This window comes from Aedes albopictus, chromosome 1 (assembly GCF_035046485.1).
Source record: "Aedes albopictus strain Foshan chromosome 1, AalbF5, whole genome shotgun sequence".
In the NCBI taxonomy this organism is placed as follows: Eukaryota; Metazoa; Arthropoda; class Insecta; order Diptera; family Culicidae; genus Aedes; species Aedes albopictus.
In genome coordinates this window covers 331332418-331352164 of record NC_085136.1, presented here as the reverse complement: position 1 = coordinate 331352164, position 19747 = coordinate 331332418, and the positions used below count along the sequence as shown (strand labels likewise).

Below are 19747 nucleotides of genomic sequence, written 5' to 3'. Positions count from 1 at the left end.
AACAGCAATTTCAGTGAATCGTTTCTGTATGACAAATCATTGGTGGAAGCGGAGATTAGCTATTCGCTTGAAGACGAAAGCGACCCTAACCTAGTTATGAGGATTTCAGCATGAACGAGCTCAAGTGGGCCCCGAGCCATGGCACTGAAAAGGTTGCGGGCCCTGACGAAAACTGGTATCCTATCCTTAGGAAACATTCTTTAATCGGCCCTGCTTGGTATGGTAAACAGGTGCTATTACTGATGACTGGAAAAAAGGGTTAGTTATTCCTATCCTCAGAGAGGGAAAGGACAAGAAGCTAACGAAAATACACAGACAAATAACCCTACTATGTTGCACGGGGAAAAACGCTTGAGCGGATGGCTAATCGTCGCCTGTCAACAGAGCTGGGAAAGCATGAAGTGTCTACCTACAGCAACACGCATTTTGTTGCACTATGGTATGGAGACCTGCTTTTCTAAACTTGAATGTCTTTTGAAGAAGGATTCGAACAAGACCCTGCACGTTGCGTTAATGTGGTCTCGCTAAACATATCCAGGGTCTATGACATGACTAGTAAATGCCCTAAAATAACAATCCTCAAGAGATGAGATATCCAAGGGATTATGTTGAACCCTGGATCCTCAGTTTTTTTAATTCTTTTTTATTAACGTGTATTTTAACTTAAGCTAACCCTACACTAGTGTACGCCTATGTGATGACCCTAGTATTCTTTAATAAGCATGCTAGGCAAGTTAGGCTCAATATGCAACAAGCGGTTCAAGGTATGGTGGAATGGGCAAACAGCGTAGGCTTCCTAGTATACGGTACGGATAAAAATTGTGGAGTAGAACACAGTTATGCCAAATTATTATTCTGAAACTTCAGTACAGTAAGATGCTTTGAATCTGCTCAGGCACTTTCAAGACATCACCAGTAGCTCCAGCACCAGGGTCTTCAGTTAGCCTAGTGGTTGAGGCTATGAATCGCCAATCCGGAGACGGCGGGTTCGATTTCCGTTCCGGTCGGGACAATTTACAACAATGTACAAATTCATGCAATGGCAGGCAAAGAAAGCCCTTCAATTAATAACTGTGGAAGTGCAAAAAGAACACTAAGTATAAGGGAGGCAGGCCAAGATCCAATGCGAACGTCGAGCCATAAAGAAGAAGAAGTAGGTCACGAAACTGATTTACTATGGCCGAGAGGGAGCGTGGGCTTACTTTACAGCACAGATCACTGAGACCACTAGTTCAGCGGAACTATGGAAAAAGCCAGAGCCGTCAGAGGCTAGATCAGACATGCGGATAAGGTCATAAGAGTAGTGAACAGCTTCATGATGCGACTACGGTTGCTGAGGCCTTTGCTGATCAATTTGTCAAGATGTTAACGATTCGTTTAGTTGGAGTTTAGAATAAATTTTCGAGTTGTAACAGTTCAAATGAGCCAGCATTCGTCCAAAATTGTTATGGCTCTAACTAACGGGGGGTGGTACACCAATTTGAGTAACCAAATGCATTTTCTTTACTTTTTTGGCAAGGACTTTCAGAAAATCGCCATCTCAAGCATTTTTAGACGGTATCAGCGAGAGTTACCCATCTGCCAAATCCTAGTGTCGTGCTTTACCCTCTGCTCATTTATGACATGATGACGGCTTGGTTCTAACCCTGCAGAAGATTTTCTTGGGATTCCGCGATTTCTCCAAGAAGTTCTTCGCAGTTTTTACACAATTTTGTCCCAGGACTCCTACCGGAGCTTTATATGGGATTCCTAGGGAGCTCTGTATGCCACCAAAAACTTCTTTGGGATTTTTCTTTGGGTTAATTCACCGGGTACTTCTTCCGGGATTCCTCCAGGAACTACATACTTTCAAGATTCATTCGGGAGCTCCATCAGGGATTGCTCCGGTTTTTTTAAGGCTTTTGCCTGGAATTTCTTCGAGATCACCTTCGTGGATTTCTTCGGGAAAATTTTCCAGGATTCCTTTTGAAAATCTTTCTGGAATTCTTCTGGGAACTCATTCTAGGAAATTCTCCTGGAATTCTTTCACATTTCTGGATTCCTTAAAGCTTTCGTTTGGAATTCCTGCATTTACTGCTGGAATTTCTCTGGAAGTTCAATCTGGAATTCTTTCAGATGTTTCTAATTAAGTTCAAAGAGTTAAGAAGTTCCTCCTACAGTTGTTGTTTTTTAAATTTTATCATGAAGTTCCTACTGAAAATACTCCTGCAAGTTCCTTTTGGTATTGATCAGAAGCTATAAGGAGAATCTTAGATGGAATTCCTGAAGGATTCCCGAAACTCCATAAGAAATCACTTGAAGTCCCAGAAGGAATTTCAGGAAGGAGTTCCTTAGATGGAACCTATCAGGAATCTCAGAAGAAACTCGTAGAAGGACCCCAGAGGTAGCTTCAGAAGGAACCCCAAAAAGAATCTGAGGTACAGCTCACTGAGTAACCACAGAAGGAAATCATAGAGGTATCCTAGAAATAAAAAAAAATGTGGAGAAACCACGAAAGGAATTCCTGGAAGAATCTCAGAAAAAAAATGATTGGGTAATCTTGGAAGGAGTAATCCTAAAGGTATCTTAGAATTAATTTCTAGAGAAATTTCAAAGGAAATTAAAAAAAGGAACCAGGAACTCCTGAAACACTTTGGCCAGCACCTCATACAACCGCAACTATCTCAGAAAGGATTCCTTCAGCAAACCATGAAAAAATCTATGGAGGAACTCCGTGAGAACTTCCTGGAGGTATCCTGGCAAGAGCTCTTCAGGGAACCTCAGAAAAAAAAACCCTTTAGGGATCTCTGCAGGAATTCCTGGAAGAACCCCAGAGGGAACTTCTGAAGGAGTCCTTAATAAACCCCCGAAATAATCTCATCAAGACATCCCTGGGAATCCTATAAGAGACTCCGAGAGGAGTGCTGGGACAAATTTGTGAGAAAATCGCGAAAGATACCTGGGATTCCGGAGGAATCCCAGAAAAAAACCTCCTGTAGGGGTGCCGCTGTGCCGTCATTAAGTCATAAATTAGCACACTTTCCCACGCACGCGCACTCTACATTTTGAATCAAATTAAACCACTTATGGAAAGCTGGCGAAATTCTTTTAAGTACGAAAACAAAATTCCGTAAGTCCAAATCTTAGACAACAAGGCCACAAAACGTCAAAGACTTAGAAAAAATATCATATCATCCACCGTATGCAATGCCCTATTCGTTTGAGCGTTGCCATGTTATCTAAATGGCCATGAAAACAAGTACATTCAATGCGAACAGGGTACTACTAATCGTCAAAATAATACTCTTATGTATCTGTGGAGACGTTATTTTACGTTATTTATGCAGTGACAGTTCTGGTTCGGCACAAAAAGGTTAGTTGTGGATAGAGAAAAAGATTAATTTTCGTGAGAACTGAAGTGAGTGACTTTTATGTTTCATCCCATGCAGTGAAAATGTATCATCGTGGAGATGGATAAATCCTTGAGACTTTTATCACACAAATAAACCGGAGCATTTTAAGGGCGCAACATGGGGTTTCACGGACGTTTCAAGACATTTCAGATAATTCAGGGGGTTTAATGAACCTGAGTGTTCCCAGAGATTTCGGAAGCGTTTGATAGCATTTCAGGAGCATTTAAAATTATTCATGTTGATTTTATGAGCGTTTCAATGACATTTTGGAGGTTTCAGGGTAGTTTCAGGAATCCTCAAAGGGCTTTCAGGAGCACTTCAAATGGTTTACGGTGATTTCAAGGGTATTTCAATGGAAATAAAGCTATGTTCACATAGAATCCGGAATCATGTCACATTTTCTAGTGGCGCTCTCAATGAACATAATCATCATTCTTTTGCAGCACTCTGATCATACACTAATCCTCTTCAAATGGTGAAAATTTCATCGATTCTCTTGCAACGAGTGAAAAGTTATTTCAGATTGAAGACAAGAGGAGGAAAAAAATCTTGCACAAACACGTTGAAAATTTAACGTTGTCAGGTACGACAGTCGCGAAAAATGTTAATATCCTCAAAACCATTATGTGTTATGTGCACAGATGTTGTTAACCATGGCATAAGGAAGTGTCCTCGGAAGAAAAAAGCTTGGGTTCATTGATAAATCTGCTTTGAATTTGAAGATTTGGCAAGAAGTTCGAACTCTGGGCATGGTTTTTTTGCAACAAGATGATGAGAATCAATTCATACAAGGATGACAGTCTCAAGAATCACGTGCTGCTTTTCAAAAACACACACAAGAGATATGTAGAGGTTTAACCTATTTTGATGAGCTGCCATGACAGCTGGAGACGTTCAGTGGTATCGTCACAGATGGGTAGTGTTTATCAACGAAAAAAAAAACACTCAAATTTCGCGTTTTCTCAATTCACTGAATTGCCCCTCATTTCGCAATAAAAAAAAGTTTGGCAATTTTTCTTCGGAATCCTAGTCAGACTAGTCAAGGCACTCAGGACACTGCATAGATGACCTGATTGTTGAACAAACGTGCGGAAGGGGTTGTTGCTAAAATTTACCACCGTTGTGCAGATTTTTAGAGAGGTCAACACTGAAAAAGTGAGAAAATGTGTGAAAAATAAAAATAAATAATTTCAATGATATTTTTCCATGAAAGTACAATAAATAACCTTTGTTTTGAGGGCTTCACCTTTAATGTTTGTTATTCCATCCCTAAGATATACGTGATTTTGTCATTCCGGATTCTAAATGAACATAGCTTTATGAAGTTTCTAGGCATTGCAGGGGCGTTTCAAGGGGTTTCAAGATTTTTTTTTTTGTGAACGGGCTCCAGAAAATCCTCTGAAAGTTCAGGAAACGCTTTCTAAAACCCGCTAGAACCCCCTTGGACCTCATGTTACGCACCTCATTTCTCTTATTCAATATGACATCAAATTCAAGATAAAACTGAATCAACAATGCTTCTCCATAATACACGATTCGTGGCTGCCGATCTCCATCCTGGGTCACGCCCGATGCTCGCCGAATCACGCTCCACCTTGTTCGCCAATCATGCTCTCTGCACTTCACGCCTTCTTGTGCCAACCGGATCAGTTGCAAACACCAGCTTTGCAGGGTTGTTGTCCGGCATTCTTGCAACATGCCCTGCCCACCGTATCCTTCCGGCTTTGGCCACCTTCTGGATGCTGGGTTCGCCGTAAAGTGCAGCGAGCTCGTGGTTCATCCTTCTCCGCCACACGCCGTTCTCCTGCACACCGCCGAAGATCGTTCTTAGCACGCGTCGCTCGAAAACTCCGAGTGCTTGTAGGTCCTCCTCGAGCATGGTCCATGTCTCGTGCCCGTAGAGGATCACCGGTCTTATTAGCGTTTTGCATTTAGCGTTGGTGCATTTAGTGCGTGGATGATTCATTTTGGATCGCAGCTTCTTCTGGAGCCCGTAGAAGGATTGACTTCCGCTGATGATTCGCCTTCGACTTTCACGGCTCACGTTGTTATCAGCCGTTAGTAAGGATCCGAGGAAGACGAATTCCTCCACCACCTCGAAGGTATCCCCGTCTATCGTAACATTACCACCCAGACGGATCCAGTCGTGTTCGTTTCCGCCTACCAGCATGTACTTTGTTTTTGAGGCATTCACCACCAGTCCGACCTTTGCTGCTTCGCGCTTCAGGCGGGTCTACAGCTTTGCCACCGTTCCAAATGTTCTGGCGATAATGTCCATGTCGTCCGCAAAGAACACAAATTGACCGGATTTTGTGAAAATCGCAATCGCAATCGGCTGATAAGCCCGGCTCGTCGCGTCACACCTTCCAGAGCGATGTTGAAGAGTAGGCATGAGAAGGTGTTGATCACCATGTCGCAGTCCCCAGCAGTGAACCGTATAGTGCATTTTTTTCATTTTCGTCGAAATGCCTTTACCGTCATGACAAATGTTGCATACTACCGTCACACACTACATTCATGCTGTCGTCGATGCATGAATGTCGTTTATCATGAATGTAGCATATGGCACTATGATTGTAATACAAATCAAGATGATGGGAGTATGAAATGACAGTTTTACAATGTAGAGCTGGAGTTCCATTGGTTCCGAAAAGTGCGAAAGAAAAATGCGGATGACTTGTGCTAGAGGGTGTCAGGGGCGTTACGTGGTGTCTGAAGGGGGGGCAAGTTTAGGGCAAGTTTAGGAAGATTTCGGAGGTTTTTTAGGAAGTTTCGGGGGTTTCGGAGAGTCGCATGTGCGTTACATGCGGTCCGAGGGGGTTTAAGGGGGATTTCAGAGGCATTCCAAGAAGTTTGAGAACATTTTCAGCAGATTTAAGAAACGTTACAGATGCGTTATATGGCGTTTTCGGGGGTTTCGGAAGGTCTGAGGTGTGTTACATGGGATTGCTGGAGGTTTTAGGGGGATTTTGGAGGCATTCCAAGAAGCTTCAGAGCATTTTCAGCGGATTTGATTTCAGAGTCGTTACAAAGGCATTTTTGAAGATTTCGGAAACCCCCAGTAGTGCCCCTATATTGCCCCGAAACCCCAAGCGCCATATTTAATCCCAAAATGGCCTAGGATATCGGGTTTCAACATCAACTCATTTAGCCAGGTCCGAAAATATCCGTATGGCATGAGTATTTTTGATTTGATTGACATGGACCGTAACTATTCAGTTGGGCGCCACTGACTTTTGTTCCCCTGCTCCATTGCTGGCTAGGACCCTCGGAACGCACAATCCGAAAATCTTTGTCTCCACTTCTTCACACTTCCGGTTCCTAAGTCATACGCATGTCCCGTTCTTAGTTTTCGGAACCACTGGGATTTCATTAGTTCACTCAATTCACCAATCCACTACATTTTTTTGCGTGATTGAAAAAATGTCACAGTCAGCCATGAATGTTTTTTATGGTCAAGCGTGAAAGTTTTTGTTGCATGATAGTCGAGATCATACAACCACGATTATCGTGTAAACAACAGTTTTTTTGACAGTACATTTCGGATCACTGGTCCCCAGCGAGATTCGAATGAACTGGATAGTTCATCCGGAACCTTTACACAGTTTTGCACACCGTCCATCATTGCTTTAATCTGTCTAGTCAGCTTCCCAGGAAAGCCGTTTTCGTTCATGATTCTCCATAGCTCTGCGCGGTCGATACTGTCGTATGCCGCTTTGAAGTCGATGAACAGGTGATGCGTTGGGAGCTGGTATTCACGGCATTTCTGGAGGATTTGCCGTACGGTAAAGATCTGGTCCGTTGTCGACCGGCCGTCGATGAAGCCGGCTTGATAACTTCCCCTAAACTCATTCGCTTTAGGTGACAGACGACGAAAGATGGTCTGAGATAGCACCTTGAAGGCAGCATCATTCTGAAGTTTTCACATTCCAAATGGTCGCTTTTCTCGTAAATGAGGCTGATTACCCCTTCCTTCCACTCCTCCGGTAGCTGTTTGGTTTCCCAGATCCTGACTATCAGCCGATGCAGACAGGTGGCTAACTTTTCTAGGCCCATCTGGATGAGTTCAGCTGCGATACCAGCTTTGCCAACAAATTTGAGCTGATGAATGGCATCCTTAACTTCCTTCAGTCTGGGAGTTGGTTCATTTCCGTCCTCTGCTGCATTGACGTAGTCGTTTCCTCCGTTGTCGTGGTCTCCCGTGCCTACGTTCTCCACGCCATTCAGGTGCTCGTCGAAGTGCTGCTTCCACCTTTCGATCACCTCACGTCCGTCCGTTAAGAGGCCTCCGTCTTTATCCCTGCATATATTGGCTCGCAACACGAAGCCGTTGCGGGATGCGTTGAGCTTTTCGTAGTACTTCCGTGTTTCATGGGAACGGCACAGCAGTTCCATTCCCTCGCACTCCGCTTCTTCCAGATGGCGAGTTTTCCCCCGAAAGAGGCGGGTCTGTTGCTCCCGCTTCTGTTTATAACGTTCCACGTTCTGTCGAGTCCCTTGCTGTAGCATTACCGCCCGCGCTGCGTTCTTCTCCTCCAAAACCGCTCTGCATTCTTCGTCGAACCATTCGTTCCGTGGACTCCGTTCCATCTACCCAATGGATGCTTCAACTGCACTCCAGCAGTCCTCTAGAGGGGCCTTATCGAGCTCGCCCTCGTCAACGCGGCCTCGAGATTCTACGCATATGCTGAGGCGACATCCGGTTGTTTCAGTCGCTCTAGGTTGTACTGAGGCGGTCGCCGGTACCGTACTTTGTTGATGACAGAAAGTTTATGGCGCAGTTTGACCATTACCAAGTAGTGGTAGGAGTCGATGTTAGCGCCACGATAGGTCTTGGCGTCGACAATGTCGTCGGAGAAGTGCCGTCCGTTAATCAGAATGTAGCGGGGTAGATTTACGATTACACGCAGTCCGGCCGGAACCTCGAAAAGGTAGGGATAGGAATTTCTGTGTACTAGCCAATTATCTCAATGGAGTTCGTACCACTCGTTACCCAACCTCCACCATGCCATTTTGACCAAATCGTTTGGCAATTATTGCTAGGATAACTTTCCTTGATTCAGCCCTGCCCGGCTATCACCGAAGCAATTTATCGACAAGAAGGGAGCAATTATCGATTTGATGCCATTGTCTTCCTTTCTCTGGAGACCATTGACGATGACCGCACCGGTGGTGGTCAAGCTACTCGATGATAGCCAATGTTGTTCCCTCGTCTCCGCTAGAAACTTTGATTTATTTTGAAGTTTTTTTTGTATTTGAACATCTATGACATCTAGGTCATAACGATACCTGTCTCCACTGTGAGAGTTGTGATTTATGCTAAACATTTTTTGTTCGTTCGAGATGCAGCTGACACTAATGGCGCTCGTCATCATCGTTGCATTCGAAAAGTTTTCCTGAAGTCCTTTTCCCAGGAGGGTGCAGAGCCGATCTAGAACGACAGGGACAACACACAACAAGGGATCAAATAGAGTGCAAATAACTCTTTTATATGCAAGACGAGACAGTGTTATAGAGGCACATTGTTGTAGTGCAGCCAGAACAGCATCAGCAACAGTTTTCCCGTTCCTAGTAGGAGGAATCGAGGCAAAGTGCTTCTTGTATGAGAATTCCTCATGTTTTCAACATCTAATTGGTAAAATCTCTTTCCAACTGTCTGTTGACTGGGAAAAGTTTCAGATATTAGGAACAAAATATTCTGCAAAAGATAATAGTGGAATACATGTCCAATGAATTAAACAAATAACAATAATTTTGAGAAATTGAGACAACTTTTTTTGTAGAGACGGTCGGTGTAAACCCCCCCGCTCTCCTAACAAACGGCTATCCCAACAACGATTCAACCCCGATTTGCATGAAACACGTTCCACCCGGGGAGAAGACTGATGATACGCGACTCTCGCTTCAAGCAGGAATCACAATTCAAGGCCGGCAAACGGCGTTGTTGGCCAAGCTAGCGTGGATAATAATCGCTTTCACTCGGTTCGAAAACGTGCCGTGCTATCACATATGACAAATCGAGCCTGTTGCAAGCTGGGCGCTGGGAAAATCTAAATATTGCCATATTTACAGATCATGCTTATTGACGCCGAGTGATGACCCGACGCGACGGGAGGCGGCAAGCGATGAAGTGAAGTGAGTGTTGTTTGCGCTCTAAAGTGCATTCGCATTATTGGTGGGGTGCGAAATCAACGATCCGAAAAGTTTCGGGAAAATCATCCAGAGGAAAAGCGTGGCGGCGAGTGAATAATGAGACAAAATCATCAATTAGTGAAAGTGACAAATTTCGTGCTCTATCTGGCGTTGGTCCTGCCGGTGGGGACACTGGTGGGGCAGCACGGCAATACGGTCCAGGCTGAAGCCAGCGAGAGCCATTCGACCGGAAAGGGAGCGGAGTTTTTGCCATCAAGTGGGAACTCGGTGCTCGGAGGAGGCGGTGGCGGAACAGGAGGCCATGGAAAGGGATACTATCGAGGTGAGTAGGGTTGGTGATTTCATTCCAGATAGGTGATTTTAGAAAATATAAACTGAAACTTTATTATTAGGAGAGTAAGTACACTGTGATTCTCCTTCAACAGTAATATTGATAAACAACTTGGAAGCTCGAGCAGCAGAGAATAACAACTGAATAACATATCATGGTATCATTCCCAATACCATCGATCATACCTGCCAAAGTAGAATTTTTATCCAAAAATGTTTTCAATGTCAGAGTTTTACTTAAACAGATTTCAAGGTTGTAAAAAAGTTTAAGGATGGCGAGTGGATAGGATACCAAAGGAGGGGAGGTTCATGCAGGGTTTCAGAGGGCTGTCAAGGCGTTTCAATGCGATTCAGAGCGATTCAGGGCGTTTCAGAAAGTTTCAAATGAGTTTAAGGGGGATTCGCAGGTTATCAGATGATTTTCATGGGGGTTTCAGATGCGTTTCACCGCGTTTCTGGGTGGTTCAGGGCGTTTCAAGAAGTCTGGGAAGGGTTCAAGGGGACTTCACAGATTATCAGGTTTCATAGAGGTTTTTGAGGCGTTTTAATCGAAAGTAAGATGTTGGGTTGGGGCAAATATGGCCCATACTGGCTCGCTGATCGTACACTATGCTGTCTAGGAGCGCCTAAACTAACTTCTTAAGAGGTTAAGGCTCAAGAATCCGTCATCATTTTTCGGAAAATAAAAAACAATTTTCTCCCTGCAAATCAAAACAAGGATCATGAAAATATATTCACTGCATTATATTCCTCATGTGGGTTACAGTGAATATATGTTCATAGCAAAAACTTTTGTTTTGAACGAAAAAACTGCTTTCAAATGTTTGATGATGACGATGATTTCAATGACGAAAAGTTCATCGTTAAGGCGTTTCAATGCTTTTTATTGCAGTTTCGGGTTTTCAGAAGGCTTTAGGGTTGTTTTAGAGTGCTTCACATGCTTTCAGGTGAGCTTCATGGGGGTTTTGGAGGGGTTTCAAAGGCGTTTCAGGAAGTTTCGGAGAGGTTTTAAATAGTTTAATAAGCTCTCTGATGAGCATTATCAGTATTTCAGGGGGATTTAGATGAGTTTCAAAGGCGTTTCAGAAGCTTCTTAAGGCATTTAAGGACAGTTCAAGAGGTTTAGAGAAGTTTTAGTAAACTTACTGACTTTTATTATTGTCACTGCCAAATCGACAAACGCCACATGAACACCACACTCTACTCAAACACTTTCAACTGCTCTTGTGATGCTCCCATAACATTTCGTAGAATGACAGAGCAAAAACAGTTCCGTAAAGAAGAATAAATAAGGAGTTTTCAATCGTCACCGAAAAACACCAATCGTAATAGGAAAGGAAAAAACAGTTTTTATGTTCTATACATGTGAGGATGAAAATGAGCATCTCTACTCCGATGTCCAGCAAGTGTATTTGAAATAGCCTATATGTAAGCCAATTGGCTTTGAATTACGATAGTTATTGTTAAGATGCCGAGCTGGTAGCAGCTGAAGCAAATAAAGAGAGTGAATTCGTTTCGATCGCGTAATTCGTAGTTGAGGTTTGGTTCGATACTCCGAAAACTATATACATTTTGTATGGGTGAACATTTTTTGAGCCTCATGTGTTCAGAAGGAGTTTTATTACTTAACCCCTTTTTACTTCTAACCTCCTCATTTATGCGGTAAACCCTACTCATCTTGCTCTATGTATGAGTTGCTATGGGAACAACGAACTTCCCCTTCGATTTTCTCCGTTCGTGGATTTTGTTAGATACGATGTTTGGTAAAGCTAGGGTTGATTTCATTATTTTGAAGCCTTAACCTTCATTAAATAGCCGTCATCTTGAATTTTGAGCCGCCATCCTGGATATTTTGGTAGACATTTTTGAACTCCGGGCATCTTCTCCATACCAAAAACAGCCATATTGAATAGTTTTAGAGCCTACAACTCCATTCAACAGCGGCCATCTTGAATTTTGAGCCGCCATCTTGGAATTTAGACCGCCATCTTGGTTATTCTGGTCGTCATTTTCAAAATCCAGACATTTTCCCTTGTTAAACATATCATACTGCATGGTTTTAGGGCCTAAACACCATTAAACAACCGCCATCTTGAATTTGGAGCCACCATCTTGGATTTTAGATCGCCTTCTTGGATATTCTGGTGGCCATTCTTGAACTCCAGACATCTTCTTCTACTTCTTCTTTTTGGCTCGACTTCCCCAATGGGACTTGGCCTGCCTTGTTTCAACATAGTGTTCTTTAAGCACTTCCACAGTTATGTATTAATAAAAAGTCTTTCTTTGCCTGCCATTGCATGAATTTGTATATTGTGAGGCAAGTACAATGATACACTATGCCCAGGAAGTCGAGAAAATTTTCCCGACCGGAACGGGAATCGAACCCGCCGTCTCCGGATTGGCGATCCATAGCCTTAAACACAAGGCTAACTGGAGACCCCAGACCTCTTCCTCATAGCAAATATACCGGACATAGCAAATATTGTCTGGTTTTAGAGCTGACATTTGAGTTTGAAGCCGCCATCTTGAATATTAGGCCGACATCGTGAAAATTCTGGTCTTCAGTGTAGATTTCCGCACAAAATTTGTCAACCATGCTAAGGGCTACAAAAATCGCCGTAGTTTGAGCGCTGTCCATAAACTACGTAAACTCATTTTTTTGCCATATCAGACTCCCCCTCCCCCTTTTTCCATACAAAATTTTCGAAATTTGTGTGGAGCGTAGACTTTGGCCAAACCCCCCACCCTCCCCCCTAAGAGTCTACGTAGTTTATGGAAGGCCCTTGATGTGTCGCATGATGTGGCTTGGTTCAGTTTTATATACGGCCAGTTCTACCGGTGCTGGTTCCCTTTACTGAAATGTCCATAACTCCGGAACGCCTTGACCGATCCGGACCATTTTCAATATCGAACAATTTGGTAAAATTCCGGTTCGATTGGAGCTATAATCCGAAAAATAGGAAGCCAATAGGAAGTGCCTAAAAAGTGAATAAACTTATTTTGCGCACAGACATACATACATACACACATACAGACATCATCTCAATTCGTCGAAATGAGTTGATTGATATATGTGACTTGACCCTCCGAACCTTCTATCGGAGGAATTAGTAAAGGAATTACTGGAAGAATTCGTTGAGAAATTCCTGAAGAAGTCCTGGAGGAGTCCCTGGAGAAATGCCTGAATGAAATCCTAGAGGAATGCCTAGAGGAACTTCTGAAAGAACTTCAGGAAGAACTCCTGCAGGAGTACCTGGTTCAATTCCTGGATAAATTCCTGGGAAAATTTCTGAAGAAAGCCCTAGAGGAATTCTTCGATCAATTACTGGATCAATTCCTGGAGGAATTTTGAAGAAATTCCTGGTGGAATTCTTGAAAATATTCCAGTATAAAATTCTGGAGGAATGCCTTGAGGTATTCCTAAAGGAATTCCCTAGAAAATTTGCCTGGAGAAATTCCTGGAGACATGCCTGTAGGAATTTCTAGAGGAATCTCCTGAAAAAATCCTTGAGAAATTCCTTGCGAAATCTTCAGAGGAATTGCTGCATGAATTTCATGAGGAATCCCTTGAGGAATCTCTAGAAAAAACCCCTGGATGATTGCCTTTAATAATCCTTGAATAATCACTGGAGCTCTATCAGGAAGAATCCCTGGAGAAATCTAGATCTCTATCTCTAGGAATTCCTTACGGTATTCCTCTGGAGGAATCTCTCAAGGAGTTCCGAGGCATCTCTGGATGATCTCCTGGAGAAATTCTTGCACAAATCGCTGTATGAATTTTTAGAAGAATTCCTACATGAATTCCCAGAGGAATGCTGAAGGAATTCCTGGAGGAATTTCTAGAGGAATTCCAAGAAAAAATCCTGAAGGAATCCAAGGAGCAATACTCGAGGGAATTCCAGGCGGAGCTTCTGAAGAAGTCACAGAGCAGAGATTTTTTTTTTTTAATCTGTATCACTCTTTTCAAAAATCTGTATTCCATTCAAAATTTTGATGAAAAATCTGTATCCCATACAAAAATAAAATGTGTGAAAAATTAGCCTAAGTTAAAATTCACGAATAAAAAGAAATTAAAAAAAAAAACAAAAATTAAATGGCCCCTCTAGCTCGAAAATCTGTATTTCATATAAAAAGTAATCTGTACGGATACTCAAAAATCTTTATGATACAGATACAACTGTTTATATGGCATTACTGCCCAGGAGGCAGTACTGAAGAAATCGTCGACATTCCTGAGAAAATTCTGAAGGAATCTTTTACGAAGTACGTAGAGGAACTCTTGGAGGAATCCCTCTAGCAGTTCCTGAATTAATCCTTGAAGGAGCTCCAAAAGAAACCCCCGGAGGAATCTTGGAAGCAATCCCAAGAGGAATTCCTAAGGGAATCTCCAAACAGTTTCTAGAGGAAGTCTTGGATTAATTCCTGGAGGAATTCCTAAACAAATCCCAAGAAGAGCTCTTGGAGGCATTTTTAATATAATCCCTGAAGTTGACTCTGAAAGAACCACAGAATTCCTCCTTGGAGGAATTCTTGGAGGAACCCTTGAAGAAACACCATGAGGAATCCCGGAAGCAATCCCTTTAGGAATTCCTCAGGGAATCTCAGGAGAGCTTTCTTAGCGAATTCCTGGAAGAATTTGTGTAGGAATCCCTGGATATCCCTGCTGAAAATATCTGAAGAAATCCATGTCTGCAGTAATTTCTGGACAAATTATTGAAGGAATACTTGGATGGACTCCTAAAGGATTTTTTGTTCAATTTTTAAACAACTTATGAATTAATTTTTAGAATAATCTCTGAAATTTTTCAGGAAGAATTCCTGGAAGACATTCCTGCAAAAATACTTCGAATAATTCCAGATGGCATTATTGGAGCAAAGTGGAATTCTGGAAGAAATATATGGAGAAGTCCCTGAAGAAATCTCTAAAGGAACCCCTGCAGAAATACCTTAAAGGATCTCTGGAGAAGTTCCTGAAGGAAAACTCGAACAAAGCACTGTAACCATCACTGGAGGAACCTCTAAAGATATCCCCCGAAGAAACGTCTAGAGAAATCCCTAGATGAATTCTTGAAGAAATCTCTGGAGATGTCCATGATGGAGGCATTGCAGTAAGCTATGAAAAAAAACCTGTAGGATTTGTTCATACTCATATAGCTCACGAAACTAGGAAGAAATCAAAAACAGTTATTTTGAATCCTCAATGCCAATTTGAAAAATCACATATCGAGCACCAATGCCGCTTAAAAATCATCTCAAGTCAGCTCCCCCCCCCCCCCCCCAGAGAAAAAAAAATCCTAGCTACGCCAATGAATAGGCCTAACATAATACACCACAAGGGTCTCTAAGAACTTTTCTGGATAATGTCGGATTAACAAGCATCAACAATCTGAAACTACTTGAAGGTCATGAAGCATCTAGGAACCCCACCTGTAAGGCCACCTAAAAAGCCTCGAAAAACCTCTGGAAACCCTCCTGAAATTTCTTTCAAGTTCATTTTAAAGCCAGCGAAGCTTCTTGGAATCCTCAACAACCCCTCTGAACCTCTCTGAAACTCTTTGAAAATGCCACAGAAAACCCCCCCTGAAATACCTCTAAAGCCACCTAATCCTTCTTCTTCTTCTTCTTTATGGCCCTACCTCCCCACTGGGACTTGACCTGCCTCGCATCAACTTAGTGTTCTTTGAGCACTTCCACAGTTATTAATTGAAAGGCTTTTTTTGCTTGCCATTGCATGAATTTGCATATTGTGAGGCAAGTACAATGATACACTATGCCCAGGGAGTCGAGAAAATTTTCCTGACCGGCACGGGAATCGAACCCGCCGTCTCCGGATTGGCAATCCATAGCCTTAATCACTAGGCTAACTGGAGACTCAAAACCCTGTGAAACCCTTTAAAACCCCCGGAGACCCTTCTGATAACACAAAGCCTCATGTAACGTCTTCAATTGAAACCCCCCTCTACCCTAAAATGCCTTGAGACGCTTCTGAATTAATAAGGTGTTAAGGACAAACGTCTTAAAATCCCGGTTCAACAGTGCATCAAAACTTCAGACGCACAAATCTCAAGAAGCAAGCTTCAAACAACAACGCATTTTATTATTCTGCTCTTGCTCACTTGTAATAAGCTTAAAATAAGAAGCTCAAGTGCGCTGGATTTGTTTACGAAGAGATTTGTGCCCTCAAAATCGTGAGTAGGTGCCAAACTCGGCCATTGTGGCGGCCATATTGGGATTCTAACAAGTCTGTCCTTAAAGACCCGGGTAACAATTTGATGCTGTACAAACGTTTCCCCAACTATTTTAAAGCAGCATTCATCTGAACAGAAGCTGAGCACAAAAGGTATAATCATTTATTCCGCCCCTAAGAATCTAATTTTGGTGATTTTATTCAACCTTATGCTGATTTGAGGTTCATTTAAAGGGCTGATTTAAGGCTTAATATGTGCTTAATCAGCAGTCTGTCAAATTTATTTATTGCGTTTCCTCCTTGATAATAATTGCAGGAAAACACTACTTTACAAGTTTGTCAAACAACTTATTGTAGTAATAATCTTTTGAACTGTGTTATAGACAAATATGGGTCAAATGATTGCCAGCTGAGTGAAAACATTCTTGGCGCTAACTCAGAATTGCACAATTTAGTTGCCTGGATACAGGTCGACACTGTACTTCAAGGCCCGTTGCGGGATTCTTTCACGGGTCGTTCCTGAGATTTCTTCAGGGATTCCAGCAAGGTCATTCCAAGGTTTTTCTTCAAGGATATCTGCTGGGATTTCCTCTTTGAGTTTCTCAAGTTACATTTAGAAAGTCCACCTGAGATTCATTCGGGGAGTCTTTCAAAGATTCTTCACAGGATTTCATTAAGAATTTCTCCCGGGATTTTATCCGACACATTATGAAGTATTCGTCCTGAGATTCGTTTGAATTCCTCTTGGATCCCTTCAGGGATTCCTCCAAAAATGTCTTCCGTGATTCCTTCATTGGAATTTTCCGAGTTATCTTTAGTAGTTTATTCCGGCCTTTCGTTAGGATTCCTCCTGGGATTTTTCTAATGATTTTTACAGGGATCCTTTCAGAGATTCCTCGCGGGATTTCCTCAGGGATGTCTGTCGAGATTCCTTCCATGATTTCTCCACTGTGGATTTCTTCCGAGATTCTTTAAGGCAAGTATTTGCTTCAGGGATTCCTTCTTTGATTTTCCAATGATTTCTACCTTAATTCCTCTTGGGCTTCTTCGAGGGACTCTTACAATGTTTTTCTTTCAGAGATTTCTCCTGGGATCCCTTCAGTGATTCCACAAGGATGATCTCAGAGATTTCTCCCATAGTGGGACGCATCTGGTGTGATGGTTAAAGCAAGTGACTATCACGCAGAGGACCTAGGATCGAATCCCACTCCCGACAAGCTCATAAAATAAGAGTTCTTCCTTCGAAAGGAAAGCAAAGCGTGGGTTCCGAGATGAACTAGCCTAGGGCTAAAAATCTCGTTAAAACAGATAAAATAAATCTTTCCCAGAAGTCTCTACTAGATTGCTCCACGATATTCACAGGGAACCCTTTTAAGATTTTTTTTTGAAGATTTCTTCAGGGACTTCTATGGGTATTTTTTAAGGATTTTTTTAGATTTGTTCGAAGATTTTCTCCATAGATTCCTTCCAGAGTGCCCCAGGAACTTCTTTCAGGATTCCTTCGTTTTCACTAATGCTTCCCAGGTTTCCTGTATGAATCTCTCCGAGGATTCTTCCACGGATTGTGTCAAAGATTTCTACGTGTTTGAGACTATCACCACAGACAAACAGACGTAACTCTTAGAGGAAATTCATCAAAAACTTTTGCCATGTATAATTTTCATGAGCACACTGCCACCTGTTGGTAGAACCGCGCGCGACACTGTCGGCCATGATGGATTTCGATTTGACGTTTTGCTGACGCGCACACTACTAAACAAATTGCCTGTAATTTTCGTTTGCATCGTTCAGCAACGTGTACACTGGCGAACGCCAAAGCGATCGAACACTAGCGCCTCTGATGGAACGATCGCGCAAATCAAATGAAATTTGAATTGATCGGTAAATGCATGTGCCAAGCTATTTTGAAAAGTGTCTGTTTGTTGCCGCTGGGAGCACTGCCTGTCATCCAAGCTGTCACCGCATAGAATTAGAACAATAGCTGATAGCAAAGATCGCCTGTGACGGATAAAGTTAGAGTCCAAAGAGGGAGAAGCTAGGACAAATTTACTATTCTACTTATAACTAATTGAATTCGATATTCTACCTAAACATACAATTCGAGTAAGTGACATAAACTTTAAATCTAGTGAAGTCTTGGAACTAATGGGAATTGGAATATTTACAGTGTGTACAAGATTGTTAGCTTAGTTGTAGCGTAGGAAGACAGACCCATTGGTTCTGCATCATGATACCTAAAGTGTAAGAAAACATGGATTCACAATTAATATCTATTAATAAATTGCCTTTTTGCAGTTTAAAGCTGCACGAAAACGTAAACGTATGCGTATTCAATGTGCTGCTCACAACTCGGTGTTTCGGTGCCTGTCTTGGTCTGATCCGTGCCAACACTGTCTGTGCTATCACGTTTAAAAATTTATCCCAGGATTCCTTCATTGATTTCCCTTGAGATACTTTAGTTTAGAGCTTTAAGCATAGTTGGTTAAAGCACCGGACTAGCGATACGGAGTCGTGGGTTCGAATCACAATAAAACATGTGGTATTTTTTTTCTCTCAATTTATCAATTCATCGCATTTGAAAGCATGCTTCCAGTTTGTACATCTACTCGTTTAACCCATTAACGCCCAAATTATGCCACAATCACAATAGATGTCTGATTTTTTCTGGAGTACCTCAACCCCATAAAAGAAAGTTATTGTAGTCATTTAAACGGAAACCTACGGTAAAATTTTCGTTTTAATGGGGCATATGCACATGAAACGTTGAAAAAATATTTTTCTATTTTTTTTTGTGCTGCTACCTTGTTTCCATAAGCTATGTAAATCTATTTTAGATGACTGATCATGATGCAAGGAATACTTGAAATTCTCCAAATGGAAAAAATACAGTTTGAAATGTTCCAGAAAGGGTTTACATTAGTAATAACTAAAAAAATCTACTAGCATGGTATATGGTGTACTATCAATGGATAGTTTTCAACAGTTTTTAGGCATTCTAATATGCATCATTCTAATAATTTCTATATATAACGGGTTGATATTCGGCATACTAGTAGTATATCCTGCCCACCCTATCCTTCTGGCTTTGACAACCGCAGAGCGTAGCGAGCACGTGGCTCACCCTCTGCCGCTACACACCGTTATCTTGTACAGCGCCAAAGATTATCCTTAGCAATTCGAAAACTCCAAATGTTCGCAAAGTTCTTTGAACATGATATATGTTTCATGTTATAAAGGACCACCTTATTAGCGTTCTGCACATCTCATTCTCATCTATCTCAACTTCTTCCGGAGCTTACAGTAGAAACGCTTTCCGCTAATGATGCGTGATCGTATTTAACGGCTCACGTAATTTACAGCTGTGATTATATGGTCCTGAGTCTTTTATGTAGTTCTATTCTCGAGATACACAAGTTCAAAATTTCTATGTGTTGCGGCGAAAATCAGCCGTTTTACCCTCGCGCAAACAGTGAGAGTAGTCATATTCTATTAGCTTCACTGTAGGAGATACAAATAAAACGAGTAGGAAGTATCAAGTGCGTTGATCACTAGTCGATCACAGTAAGTTTGATAAAATTTGTTATAAAAGGAAACTAGATCCGGGTTGAACCGAAGCCGATTATTATTATTGTCAAGTGGCTGAAAATTTTTAAATGTTTCAAAATGAAAAATTAAACAAACTATT

General features: G+C 42.0%; 1 protein-coding gene across 1 annotated transcript in view; it reads left to right on the top strand.

The window, feature by feature from the left end:
- LOC109424809 (cubilin) overlaps positions 1-19747 on the top strand; it is a 183105-nt gene that overhangs the window by 25991 nt on the left and 137367 nt on the right. Inside the window, exon 2 of the mRNA XM_062847345.1 lies at positions 9465-9867. Coding sequence (XP_062703329.1) covers positions 9642-9867 — 226 coding nt within the window. The 5' untranslated portion in view covers positions 9465-9641. The remainder of the gene's footprint in view (positions 1-9464; positions 9868-19747) is intronic.